Source organism: Oncorhynchus clarkii, chromosome 3, assembly GCF_045791955.1.
Source record: "Oncorhynchus clarkii lewisi isolate Uvic-CL-2024 chromosome 3, UVic_Ocla_1.0, whole genome shotgun sequence".
Classification (NCBI taxonomy): domain Eukaryota; kingdom Metazoa; phylum Chordata; class Actinopteri; order Salmoniformes; family Salmonidae; genus Oncorhynchus; species Oncorhynchus clarkii.
This window is the reverse complement of record NC_092149.1, coordinates 5,597,223-5,611,558: the sequence shown is the minus strand read 5'-3', so window position 1 is coordinate 5,611,558 and position 14,336 is coordinate 5,597,223. Positions and strand designations below refer to the sequence as shown.

Here is a 14,336-nt window from a genome sequence, read left to right as displayed (position 1 = left end):
CAAAGACTTTTGAAGGGGTATAGCCAACTCATTGTACGGGATTTTCCATCGGCGAAGAACTGTGACATGGATGCGCTTTGGGTCTGCACACTTTTTCTGTTCGTAAATGTAAGTGTCATGTCGCTCCTGTTCCTGATATACATAGGCTGTAACTCACTAATATATCTCATAGGCTACTGTACAGTAATACACGAACAGATCAATTCCCTCCCTGTTATTTTCTGCTGAGAGTGCAATGTATAGTAACGCACATTACTGTCCAACATGAGGCGAATTCATTATTTAGCCAATCTGCATAAAGTTAATGATTTTGGCTACATTGTAAACTATGTTGGCATTACGCACGCGCTACATTGTAATTACATGAATTTATTTTATTTAACCCTTATTTTACCAGGTCATTTGACTGAGAACACATTCTCATTTACTGCAACGACCTGGGGAATAGTTACAGGGGGGAGGAGGGTGGTGGTGAATGAGCCAATTGGAAGCTGGCAATGATTAGATGCCTTGCATCTTGGTTGTGTTACATTGTAATCTAGCCAACTTCTCACTCTACATTGACAATGTTCTGTATAGCTACAGAATGTGACATATTGTCATTATCTACAACTCTCCTGCTTTTACTCAGAGATAAACTCTATTTTTCTTTTCTGATCTGAGTTTATCTTCCATACCAATTGATAAGGCTTAGGCTGTATTATAAGTGTGTGTCATTTAAACGTTAATGCAGGTAGTTAAAGTGAGAGATTTGATTTGTACAGATCAAAGTGTCAAAATAATCCTTTCCACAGCTGGAGAAGATGACAATTTGACACTCCATCTCCTTTCAAGTCCAACAGACCCGAGGGCCTGCAGAGGAGAGGAGAGGCGGCATGTCTTGTCATGTTCCCAGGGCCTAACCCTTTCTTCAAGATCAAAGCACTGGAGATACAACTCCATCAGATCTTAATTCACTCTGCATTCATGTGACCCCGGAAAGATATTTATCTGTTTAATGAGGGGATAAAAACAACAAACGTTCATTTTAAATGGAAAACAACGGTTTGTTTCCCCAAAACACACCTTTGTTTCTATCACAGAGGTTTGTTTGAAAATTAAAAAAAAAACTTTTTTTTTGGTGAACTTCAGCAATTAGTTTTCTCTGCTTAATATGAATGTTTTTTCAAACCTCAATGTATTAAATATCATTATACTTGTCGTTGAATCACACCGGCCCACTAATGTTAGTGGTTTGATTGTCCAAGGTCCTCTGTTACATTACCAAACGGTATTACAATTCATAGATAGTGCCATAGTCCTTCCTTGCGGCAATTCCTGGTAGAAATGCGTCATGAGTAAAACTATCGCTGCGGTCTGGATATCCGGAGCAAAGAAATGATCATTTCTCTCAGTCTGTGGCGAGAGAAGGGCGACCCTGTTTGTAACAGAACAGTAAATGTAATTTCCATGTTGACGCTAAGCAGTTTTCTGGTTGGTTTTCACTTGAACTCACGACCGCCACTTTGCTTTCCCACAGCGACATCTTTGAGAGAGTAACTCAGCATTTTGAGAACTTGAATAATAAATTGCAGACAGACAAGCAGGCTTACAGTGGCATGGCTATTGGTATCCAATAGTTTGTCATGCTGTTAGGAGGAGATGGAAAGCTCAGCATATTCCCTGACTGGAACAAAACATGGTTAACAAAAAAAAAGTTCCAGATTCCAAACGTTGACTTTTTAAAGATGACCTGCTACTGCTGATGACAGTAATCAGTGTGCAGATTAAAATCATGGACCAATCAGACAGGCAAGCAGCGCTAGCTCCACCCTCCCTACACTTCCCTCTGCCTTAGTGTGTCTGTCCCAAAATGGCACCCTATTGCGTATATAGTGCACTGCCTCCCAAATGGCAACCTATTCCCTATATTGTGCACTACTTTTGACCAGGGCCGATAGGTCCACATTTTGACCAGACTTGCCCAGATAATGAGTCATGGAGGCAATTATGTGCATCCCAAATAGCACCCTATTCCCTACATAGTGCACTACAGGACCTCTATCTACATCTCCTGTTCTTCTGTTTCTGCTGGACGTCTCAGGGTGGAGCTGGTGACACCACGCTGCTGTCCTCAGGGTGGAGGTGGTGACACCACGCTGCTGTCCTCAGGGTGGAGGTGGTGACACCATGCTGCTGTCCCCAGGGTGGGAGGGTCAGGGTGGAGGGAGAGCCCTGCCTCCTGGGGCTCCCCACCCTTTTATGTGCTCATCACTCTCACGTGGAAACTCCATGCTGCTGCAGCCAAGGAGTCAAATATCATGTCAAATGGGATCGCATTGCAAAAAGGCCAAAGGGCGGCTTTAGGGAGTGTGTGTGACTGCGCGCTTCTGTGTGTACATGTGCTTCTGTGTGTATTCACCCTTTTGTGTGTGTGTGTGTGTGTGTGTGTTGCTTATGTGTGTGTTGACGGAGTGACCGTGACAGCCGTGGAGTTCATAGCCCCTTTTGAAAGCAGATAGGGCTCCATGGAGGTCTCCTCTCACCAGGGAATCAAGTCCTCTAGTACTGAAGTGGAGAGAGCAACTGCGGCCCCTCAACTCTCGCCAGTGGCCCTGGTGCAGACAGATCAGGTCTATGTGTTCTCTTTTCTCATGGTCCTTGAGCCAAGGAGGTGTCGACTGTGTAGGCTACTTGGCTCTGTATGTAAGCAAGTCCTGAGCTACCCCATAACAGTCTGAAAATGGTTTATATAAGCTAGCATATAACAGCACAGTACACAATGATTCTAATATAGTTCATCAAAATTCTAACAAGTCAGCACTTTTTTTGGAACAAGATTCCACTCTGATGTCATATGCAAATCCGGGTCACTTTTCATGTTGACTTTCTCAACTGCCTTTTCCTGTTCAGTAGGCGAGTACGGAGACCTTTTACACAAATTCCCTCTGAGGTCCATAAATCAGAGCTCTGTTAGTCCCAGTCCTGATTACTGTGGTCATTAAGCCCTGGGCAGGGTGGATGTTTATACACACACACACACTACACACGCGCACACACGCGCACACACACACACTCCACCCCATGAACTGGTGCACGGAGGGGAATATTTAACTCTATATTTGGTCAGCACAAGAGGAAATGCCAATGGGTCTGGCTCTGCAGAGCAAAGTAGAGCTGGAGTGGACCCTGTCTGGACTTTCTCGTGTGTGTGTGTGTGTGTGTGTGTGTGTGTGTAGTGTGTGTGTGTGCGTGTGTGTGTGTGTGTGTGTGTAGTGTGTGTGTAGTGTGTGTGTGTGTGCGTGTGTGTGTGTGTAGTGTGTTGTGCGCGTGTGTGTGTGCGGTTGCCAGTTTCTGGTCAACAGCATGATGAAGCAGCAGTTGGAGACACTACCAGACAGCATCGCTGCCACAAAATATTTATAATTCAGTGGATGAGTAATTGTATGTGTGGGGTACAGAGATGAGGTAGTCAATCAAAAATCATGTTAAACACTATTATTGCACACAGAGTGAGTCCATTCTACTTATTATGTGACTTGTTAAGCAAATGTTTACTTCTGAACTTATTTAGGCTTGCCATAACAAAGGGGTTGAATACTTAATGACTCAAGACATTATGGGGCCTTTTGTTTAGGCGACTTACACAAAATCTGAATCCAATCCATTTTAAATTCAGGCTGTAAAACAACAAAATGTGAAAAAAGTCATGGGGTGTGAATCCTTTGTGAAGGTGCTGTACGTTCCCAGTTTAAAATGATACCAGTAGACAATGTACACCAGATTTTGTACATGCCTTTTAAGTGCTGAAATATAAAATAGTTTAGTGCAAATCCAAGCCTTGTAATTTAGGTGCAAATCCAAGCTTTGTAATTTAGGTGCAAATCCAAGCCTTGTAATTTAGGTGCAAATCCAAGCCTTGTAATTTAGGTGCAAATCCAAGCCTTGTAATTTAGGTGCAAATCCAAGCCTTGTTATTTAGGTGCAAATCAAAGCCTTGTAATTTAGGCGCAAATCCAAGCCTTGTAATTTAGGTGCAAATCCAAGCCTTGTAATTTAGGTGCAGGATGACATTTGTTTTAGATGACAGTTAGGCTACAGGAGGTGAACATTACAGGTAATATTCAAGATGTTGTGAAGACCAGCGTGCTGTAAACATTCTAAAATGTTGTGAAAACCAGCGTGCTGTAAACATTCTAAAATGCTGTGAAACCAGCGTGCTGTAAACATTCTAAAATGTTGTGAAAACCAGCGTGCTGTAAACATTCTAAAATGCTGTGAAACCAGCGTGCTGTAAACATTCTAAAATGCTGTGAAACCAGCGTGCTGTAAACATTCTAAAATGTTGTGAAAACCAGCGTGCTGTAAACATTCTAAAATGTTGTGAAAACCAGCGTGCTGTAAACATTCTAAAATGTTGTGAAAACCAGCGTGCTGTAAACATTCTAAAATGTTGTGAAAACCAGCGTGCTGTAAACATTCTAAAATGTTGTGAAAACCAGCGTGCTGTAAACATTCTAAAATGTTGTGAAAACCAGCGTGCTGTAAACATTCTAAAATGTTGTGAAAACCAGCGTGCTGTAAACATTCTAAAATGTTGTGAAAACCAGCGTGCTGTAAACATTCTAAAATGTTGTGAAAACCAGCGTGCTGTAAACATTCTAAAATGTTGTGAAAACCAGCGTGCTGTAAACATTCTAAAATGTTGTGAAAACCAGCGTGCTGTAAACATTCTAAAATGTTGTGAAAACCAGCGTGCTGTAAACATTCTAAAATGCTGTGAAAACCAGCGTGCTGTAAACATTCTAAAATGCTGTAAAACCAGTGTGCTGTAAACATTCTAAAATGTTGTGAAAACCAGCGTGCTGTAAACATTCTAAAATGTTGTGAAAACCAGCGTGCTGTAAACATTCTAAAATGCTGTAAAACAGCGTGCTGTAAACTAAAATGCTGTAAAACCAGTGTGCTGTAAACATTCTAAAATGCTGTGAAAACCAGCGTGCTGTAAACATTCTAAAATGCTGTAAAACCAGTGTGCTGTAAACATTCTAAAATGTTGTGAAAACCAGCATGCTGTAAACATTCTAAAATGTTGTGAAATCCAGCGTGCTGTAAACATTCTTTTGTCACCAGTGCTTGTTTTGTTGAACTGTTGTCGTCCTCACTGTTGCTCCTACGGCACTAATCTGGTGAGCACCTTTTGGAGCTCCGCCCAAGCAGGTCATTGGATTGGTTTGACATGTTGTGAGGTGTCACTGATTCCGGGTTCTGACCCCTCTTTAGCTGATTTCTGCCATGGAACTTCCCCGGGAAGCCTGGTTCACAACAATGCTTGTGCATTCCAAATGGAACCCTATAGGACTCTGATCTAAACAAGTGCACCAAGTAGGGAATAGGGTGTATTTGGGACACAAGCTAAATACACGGCCGTTGAAAGAGACTACAAGCCATTGGCCAAGCTCTTCTCACACAACTCACTGTGATGGGCCATTCTCACATGTACATTTTCTGTCATTTAGCAGACACTCTAATCCAGAGTGATTTACAGTCAGTAGTTATTTAGCAGACACTCTAATCCAGAGTGATTTACAGTCAGTAGTTATTTAGCAGACTCTAATCCAGAGTGATTTACAGTCAGTAGTTATTTAGCAGACACTCTAATCCAGAGTGATTTACAGTCAGTAGTTATTTAGCAGAGACTCTAATCTAGAGTGATTTACAGTCAGTAGTTATTTAGCAGAGACTCTAATCCAGAGTGATTTACAGTCAGTAGTTATTTAGCAGACACTCTAATCCAGAGTGATTTACAGTCCGTCGTTATTTAGCAGAGACTCTAATCCAGAGTGATTTACAGTCAGTGGTTATTTAGCAGACACTCTAATCCAGAGTGATTTACAGTCAGTGGTTATTTAGCAGACACTCTAATCCAGAGTGATTAACCGACAGTGCATTCAACTAAGGTAGGTAGAACAACCACATATCACAGTGATAAGACAACCACAGCTCACTGTAGAAGCGCATGTGATCGCTGAGATGAATACCTGTTGAAACTGAGCTCCCATCACCCTGATACTGCAGATCTGTGCTAGCTGAGGTTCACATGTTGTCTGGCTCCTCAAATAATGGTGCAATAAAACCTCTGTGCTGTTTTTCTTGGCATGAAATGTGCCCTCCTTCCCTTCAAAGCTGTGATGTTGTTCTTGGAATGAAACGTACCCTCCTTTCCTTCAAAGTTGTGCTGTTGTTCTTGGAATGAAACATACCCTCCTTTCCTTCAAAGTTGTGCTGTTGTTCTTGGAATGAAACGTACCCTCCTTTCCTTCAAAGTTGTGCTGTTGTTCTTGGAATGAAACGTACCCTCCTTTCCTTCAAAGTTGTGATGTTGTTCTTGGAATGAAACATACCCTCCTTTCCTTCAAAGTTGTGCTGTTGTTCTTGGAATGAAACGTACCCTCCTTTCCTTCAAAGTTGTGCTGTTGTTCTTGGAATGAAACGTACCCTCCTTTCCTTCAAAGTTGTGCTGTTGTTCTTGGAATGAAACGTACCCTCCTTTCCTTCAAAGTTGTGCTGTTGTTCTTGGAATGAAACGTACCCTCCTTTCCCTTCAAAGTTGTGCTGTTGTTCTTGGAATGAAACGTACCCTCCTTTCCCTTCAAAGTTGTTCTCTTTCTAGTGGTGGAATTGTTTCGGTGCAGTTTTGTGACTGGAATGATCAAATTAAATTAAATGTTATTTGTCATATTGGCCAAATACAACAGTGAATTCTTACTTACAAGCCCTTAAAAATAGTGTTATATTTACTAAATAAACTAAAGTAAAAATGTTTTATTAAATTAAAAGTAGCACAATAAAATAACAATAATGAGGCTATATACAGGGAGTCAATGTGCAGGGGTACAAGTTAGTTGAGGTAATTTGCACATTTGGTCCGCACATGCTCTGAGTACACATCCTGGTAATCTTTCTGGTCCTGCGGCCTTATGAATGTTGATCTGTTTAAAGTTCTTGCTCACATCGACTACGGAGAACGTGATCAAACAGTCGTCTGGAACAGCTGGTGCTCTCATGCATGCTTAAGTGTTGCTTGCCTCGAAGCGAGCATAAAAGGCATTTAGCTCATCTGGTAGGCTCGCGTCACTGGGCAGCTCATGACTGTGTTTCCCTTTGTAGTCTATAATAGTTTGTATATGCCCTGCCACATCCGACGAGCACCAGAGCCAGTGTAGTATTCAATCTTTGTCTTGTATTGACACTTTGCCTGTTTGATGGTTCGTCTGAGGGAATAGCGGGATTTTTTATAAGCGTCCGGATTAGTGTCCTTCTTATTGAAAGTGGCAGCTTTAGCCTTTAGCTAGGTGCAGATGTTGCCTGTAATCCATGGCTTCTGGTTGGGATATGTACGTACGGTCACTGTGGGGACGACGTCGCAGATGCACTTATTAATGAGGCCGGTAACTGAGGTGGTGTACTCCTCAATGCCATTGGATGAATCGCGGAACATATTCCAGTCTGTGCTAGCAAAACAGTCCTGTAGCGTAGCATCCACATCATCTGACCACTGGCATGGTGTGTGTGTGCGTTGGTTCCTGTGTGTGTTGGGCTCGTTGGAGGCTCCACATGTTGACACAAGCTGCTTCTTGGAGCAGACATCGGAGACAGCGGTTTCTCCCAAATGGCACCCTATTCCCTACGTAGTGCACTACTTTTGACCAGAACCCTATTGGCCCTCGTTAAAAGTGTGTACTATAAAGGGAATAGGGTGCCATTTGGGAGTGAGTCGGGGAGAAATCAGAGGGTTGTTTAGCTGTTAGCAGGAGGTTAGTTGTTAGACATCTGTTAGTTCCTGTCTACCCTCAGGCTCCAGGGATAATGGCTAGTGGGTCAATCAGCCCTCAACATGGGCATGTTTCAGATGCCTGACTGCCTTAGAGGAGGGCCTTGATGGGGGGGGGGTAGTGTGTGCGTGTGTGTGTGTGTGTGTGTGTAAATCTCGTTCTTAGACATAGTGAGGGGCAGTCGGGAGGGAGCGACACACACACACACACACACCTGCAGGGCTGGGGGGGGGGGGGACATCAAAGGCCCCCTCAAAATAGACACACATGCTGGGCTGCGGGGGCTAACTGACACACCCGCCTGGGGCTACAACGGTCTCCCCTCCTCCTCACCCTCCCTCCCTTCCTCCCACCCCTCACTGTGTCTGAGGACAAGAGACACACACACACACACATTGTGACTATAATGTCATTCACACCCATGTGGAATGTGTCAATGTGGGAGGGAGGAAGCCCTTTCTACTCCTTCCTTCTTCCTCATGTCTCAGTGTTTTCCTTCTCCTTTGTTTTATTCTTTCCATGGGATTAAAGCCAGTCTGATTATAGCCAGTCTGATTTAAAGCCAGTCTAATTGAAAGCCAGTCTGATTTAAAGCCAGTCTAATTGAAAGCCAGTCTGATTTAAAGCCAGTCTAATTTAAAGCCAGTCTGATTATAGCCAGTCTGATTATAGCCAGTCTGATTATATATAGCCAGTCTGATTATAGCCAGTCTGATTATATATAGCCAGTCTGATTTAAAGCCAGTCTGATTATAGCCAGTCTAATTAAAAGCCAGTCTGATTATAGCCAGTCTGATTAAAGACAGTCCCTCCTGCTAGGCTGCACTGGGCTCTATAAGCCCTTAGGAATGTCTGATGTATCCCTCATGTTTAACACACACTGGGGCTGCCTCCCAAAAGGCACCCTATTCCCTATAGAGTGCACTACTTTTGAGCAGAGCCCGGCGAGCCCTATAGACCCTGGTCCAATGTAGAGCCCTATATAGGGAATAGGGTGCCATCTGGGCCTCAGTCTGGCCCCTCCATTACCCGGCCGGGGCAGATAAGCGCTCAGCACTCTGAAAACAGAGCCAGATCAAAATATAAAAAAAGACTATTTTCAATACGCCCACCTTCTCCCCATTCTTTCCATCTGATGTCGAGGCAGGAAAAGGGGTGTGTGTAATTGATTTCCTGATTTCTACACAAACATTGAGGTCTTATTTTTGAGTCTTTGGTTGGTGGAACTGGACTGGCCTTGACTGAGACCAGCCGAGAGAGACGCTTGTGCTCTTACTCCTCCAAACATAGCTTGTCACCATAGTTTCCATCATAATCTTGAACATGTCTATGTGTTGGCTTGTCACCATAGTTTCCATCATAGTCTTGAACATGTCTATGTGTTGTCACCATAGTTTCCATCCTAGTCTTGAGCAATCTATGTGTTGGCTTGTCACCATAGTTTCCATCATAGTCTTGAACATATCTATGTGTTGGCTTGTCACCATAGTTTCCATCATAGTCTTGAACATGTCTATGTGTTGGCTTGTCAACCACTTAGCACTCATCAGTTTGATCTATAAAAGAGTTCCCTCGTCACTGGCATCTGCAGATAAATACATCACTATATCTATCTGATCATTGATGCTAAGCTAACTGTTTTGTTTCTCCTTCCAGGTTGCCCTGGGAGATGCCTGTGTCAGTGGGCAGTTCAGCCAGTCAGGGGAGTGCTGTAGCCCGTGTCCTCCAGGCCATGGGGTGGAGGTAGAGTGTGGGATGGAGGACACCAAGTGCCAGCCTTGCCCTGAGGGTGAGTCATGGAGGCAATAGGGTTTAGATGCTGTTGTTTATACCATTCCCCCAGTAGACCTACAGCTATAGTACAACACATACTGATAACACTGTGAGATACATTCAAATCACCTATACCTTGTATGTTCTAGGAACATTCTCCCCATCAGACGGTCTCTCCCCGTGCCTCCCCTGTGCCCGCTGCCCGGCTGGCATCCCAGAGCTGACCTCCTGCAGCGCCACCCAGGATACCCACTGTGACTGTGACCAGCACTTCTACCTTTGGCGGGATGGGAAGAGTGTGGCAGGGCTGTGTGCCGCCTGCACCATGTGTGGACGGGGCGAGGGGGTGGTGAGGCTGTGTGGTGCCCAGGGGAACACCCAGTGCCAACCATGTCGCCCAGGAACGTTCTCAGAGGAGAAGAGTGATATCAAGCCCTGCCAGGCCTGCTCTCAGTGCTCTGACACTGAGGTGGAGATCAGAGCCTGCCAGCTCAACTCTGACACCCTCTGCATGGGTGAGTCTCTGTGTGTATGGTGTGTGCGTATGGACTTAAAGTTGACCGGGGCAGCTCTAGCAGGGCAGACATTTGACAAACTGACTTATTGGAAAGATGGAATCCTATGATGGTGCCACGTTGAAAGTCACTGAGTTCTTCAATAAGGCCATTCTACTGCCAATTTTTGTCTATGGAGATTGCATTGCATTGCTGTGTGCTCGATACAGTTGTCAGCAACGGGTGTGGCTGAAATAGCTGAATCCACTCATTTGAAGGGGTGTCCACAGACACTATATATACAAAAGTATGTTTCCCATGCCAATAAAGCCCCAGAGAGAGAGAGAGAGAGAGAGAGAGAGAGAGAGAGAGAGAGAGAGAGAGAGAGAGAGAGAGAGAGAGAGAGAGAGAGAGAGAGAGAGAGAGAGAGAGAGAGAGACAGAGACAGAGACAGAGACAGAGACAGAGAGACAGAGAGAGAGAGAACACATGTGGCCAACACCTGTACCCACACCTAATCTGAACACTTAGTAACACTTGAGGAAACATGAGCACAGTCCAACAGAGAGAAAACACTCTTAAGTGCTGCAGTCAAATGGCTCGGAGCCGACAGCTCTTAAAAAGGGCCTGACAATCTAACTACCCCCACACCAGACCCCAGGGCCTTGGCACATTGGTGACCCCAACATGGTAACCCCTCACCGGCTCCAAATGACCAAGCCTTGGTCTAGTGGCCTGGATCTCCCCAGGAGTCTGGTCATCTGAACACACAGGTCACCCCATCTGACACTGTAGATAGAGGTCAGGGGAGTCCCCAGTCGTGTTTGATCCTAAAATGGGCCGGCTGTAGAAGGAGTAAGGAGGGGTTTGGGGGGGGGGGGGGGGGGGGGGGGACTGAGTCAGGGGCTGTAGAAGGAGTAAGGAGGGGTTTGGGGGTGACTGAGTCATGGGCTGTAGAAGGAGTAAGGAAGGGTTTGGGGGTGACTGAGTCAGGGGCTGTAGAAGGAGTAAGGAGGGGTTTGGGGGGGGTGACTGAGTCAGGGGCTGTAGAAGGAGTAAGGAGGGGTTTGGGGGGGGGGGGGTGACTGAGTCAGGGGCTGTAGAAAGGGGTAAAGAGGAGGGGGGGTTGACTGAGTCAGGGGATGGTAGCTGACTGGGTCGGGGGGGCTGGTAGCTGACTGGGTCAGAGGGGGCTGGGAGCTGACAGGCCCTCACAGACTACTGCTGCTGGATTAAATTTGGCAACAAGATCATTATTCAGATAGCTGGTAGTGTTATCAAATATGTTCACTGTTTGTGACTGTGTTTGCTTCAACTGTAGGTATGAAAGCCCTCACATTCTTTACACAGTCATTGACTTATTACAAAAAAAACATTGTGCCAATGGTAGATGTGTCAAGGCCCTTGATTTGATGTTGAGACTGGGATAAGGACAGGGCAGATATGTTGAGACGGGGATAAGGACAGGGCAGATATGTTGAGACGGGGATAAGGACAGGGCAGATATGTTGAGACGGGGATAAGGACAGGGCAGATATGTTGAGACGGGGATAAGGACAGGGCAGATATGTTGAGACGGGGATAAGGACAGGGCAGATATGTTGAGACGGGGATAAGGACGGGGCAGATATGTTGAGACGGGGATAAGGACGGGGCAGATATGTTGAGACGGGGATAAGGACGGGGCAGATATGTTGAGACGGGGATAAGGACAGGGCAGATATGTTGAGACGGGGATAAGGACGGGGCAGATATGTTGAGATGGGGATAAGGACGGGGCAGATATGTTGAGACGGGGATAAGGACGGGGCAGATATGTTGAGACGGGATAAGGACAGGGCAGATATGTTGAGACGGGGATAAGGACAGGGCAGATATGTTGAGACGGGGATAAGGACAGGGCAGATATGTTGAGACGGGGATAAGGACAGGGCAGATATGTTGAGACGGGGATAAGGACAGGGCAGATATGTTGAGACGGGGATAAGGACAGGGCAGATATGTTGAGACGGGGATAAGGACAGGGCAGATATGTTGAGACGGGGATAAGGCAGGGCAGATATGTTGAGACGGGGATAAGGACAGGGCAGATATGTTGAGACGGGGATAAGGACAGGGCAGATATGTTGAGACGGGGATAAGGACAGGGCAGATATGTTGAGACGGGGATAAGGACAGGGCAGATATGTTGAGACGGGGATAAGGACAGGGCAGATATGTTGAGACGGGGATAAGGACAGGGCAGATATGTTGAGACGGGGATAAGGACAGGGCAGATATGTTGAGACGGGGATAAGGACAGGGCAGATATGTTGAGACAGGGATAAGGACAGGGCAGATATGTCAAGTGGCCCCCTTCTATCCTTAGTGTTTCCTTCATGGTTCAGTGGTTCTCTAATCAACAGTCTCCCATCTCTCTCCAACCAACAGATAAGAAGCTCCACATCCTGTCTCGTCCCCCTGAGTCTGACGGCCCTCTGGCCGCTCCTCGCCTGCCTGGGTTAGGGTTGGTGAATGATGGAGAGGAGGCCAGCCCTGCCCCTGGAGGAGGAGCAGCCCCCAGGGCCCCCGGGTTCACCCCTCAGGATGATGGGAGCAGCAACCACATCCTGGTCTACGTATCTGTTCTGGCTGCTGTGGTGCTGGGCCTGCTGCTCTACGTCGCCTACAAGTGGTGAGTTGACAGGAGACACGCTGCCGTCTCATTGGCTACATCCTGATTCTCCACACTTGAAGCATTGCATTAGTGTGAGCATTGGCTGGAGGGAGTTGTTAAATGCATAACGGGGGTGGAGAATTGTTTGCAAACCTTTCGATTGCCGTCGTGTATTTCCGTTATAGGTTGTGATAAAAATGATCCTGTTGTTATGTTTAGTAAAGAGTGTAGAAGTGTTTCCTCCCATGTCTCGTCAGCTGGACGTCGTATAAGCAGAAGCAGGCGTTGGGTAAAGCCCGCGCTGCAGAGCTGGGGACGTGTCCTGAAGGAGAAAAACTCCACAGTGACAGCGGCGTGTTCCTGGACTCACACAGCCTGCAGGATGGCCAACCAAGTAAAGGTAACAACCAACAGCCATCTCACGACTACGCCACAATTAACCTCACTGCACTACACTGTTACTGGAGTGAGAACAGAAGCCCAAGTTAAATACATGTTCTCATCTCTCTCAATGTAGAGCACATTTAGCATTTATCAGACACTCTTATCCAGAACAACTTACAGACGTCTTTTCTTATTGGCTATTCTCATCTATTATAACTGTTGAATGGACTTGTGACGATCTGTGTCTGTTGTGTATTCTACCCCCAGGTAGTAAGAGGGACAGTAAGCAGGACGGCCGTCTGTACATCAACCTGCCCCCCCACAGACAGGAGGAGGTGGAGCGTCTGCTCCAGGAGGGGAGCGGGAGCCGCAGAGGCTCCTGGAGGACCCTGGGGGCCGCGCTGGGCTACGAGCCCGAGCAGATGGACCTGTTTGGGCACGGCGAGGCCCCTGTACACACCCTCCTTTCCAACTGGGCTCAGCAGGAGGGCTCCACTCTGGGGCTTCTGTGCTCGGCGCTGGCCCGCATCGAGAGGCCCGACGTAGCTGCCGCCCTCACCTGCCCTGCCCAGGGGGTGTCTGTGGTCTGAGGAAGGAGCCATGTTTAGTCCCAAATGGCACCCTATTCCCTATATAGTGCACTACTGGTAAGCTAAAGGTCAAAAGTAGTGCACTATGTAGGGTGCCACAGAGCCTTCCTCATGAGCCTGATAAGACTGGGTGGCATTCATTAGGAATCAAACGCAAGAAAACGGACTGAATCAGGGAGTGACGACCTGAACTTGAACCAATAAGAAATGTTTGTTTTCCGTTGCGAAACATACTGCTGCGGCGTGTACTAATGAATACGAGCCTTGTGGACATAGGAGAGGATGGATGGAGCAAACAGCCCTCCTTCTCGCCCAGTGGGAGGGCATGGCATGCCAGGGGAGGTACTCCTGACCCATAATGCCTCAGACATTTGAACTGAAGAGGACAGTGGAAGTGTTGTTGCTGGCTCGTTGAGCTGGGTCATCCTCTATTGGAAATGTACAGTATATCCACCATTCTGCCAGTATATATATATATATTACCATACTTGTGTATAATCTGCCCAAGCGTTCTAGGAATGGGTATTTATTTGCAGCAATGTCAGAAGGATCCACTCTCTTTCCTGATTTGTTTTGTAGCAATGTGAGGAGGATGCACAACAGCTGACCGTAACTAACTGAACAG

The 14,336-nt window shown here is 46.2% G+C and overlaps 1 protein-coding gene across 2 annotated transcripts; it reads left to right on the top strand.

The window, feature by feature from the left end:
• Positions 1 to 13,756, top strand: LOC139405657 (neurotrophin receptor associated death domain). Of its 2 annotated transcripts, none has more exons than XM_071148074.1 (6): positions 1 to 108; positions 9,471 to 9,603; positions 9,737 to 10,102; positions 12,512 to 12,755; positions 12,995 to 13,137; positions 13,389 to 13,755. In XM_071148074.1, exons 1-6 carry the CDS (start codon positions 67 to 69, stop codon positions 13,709 to 13,711), a joined length of 1,251 nt encoding a protein of 416 aa, XP_071004175.1. In that variant the 5' UTR covers positions 1 to 66; the 3' UTR covers positions 13,712 to 13,755. The 2 variants fall into 2 exon arrangements, with proteins under 2 accessions (XP_071004175.1, XP_071004174.1); XM_071148073.1 differs by lacking the exon at positions 1 to 108 and adding an exon at positions 2,432 to 2,612 and having other exon boundaries at positions 13,389 to 13,756.
• The last annotated feature ends 580 nt before the right edge of the window (positions 13,757 to 14,336 follow it).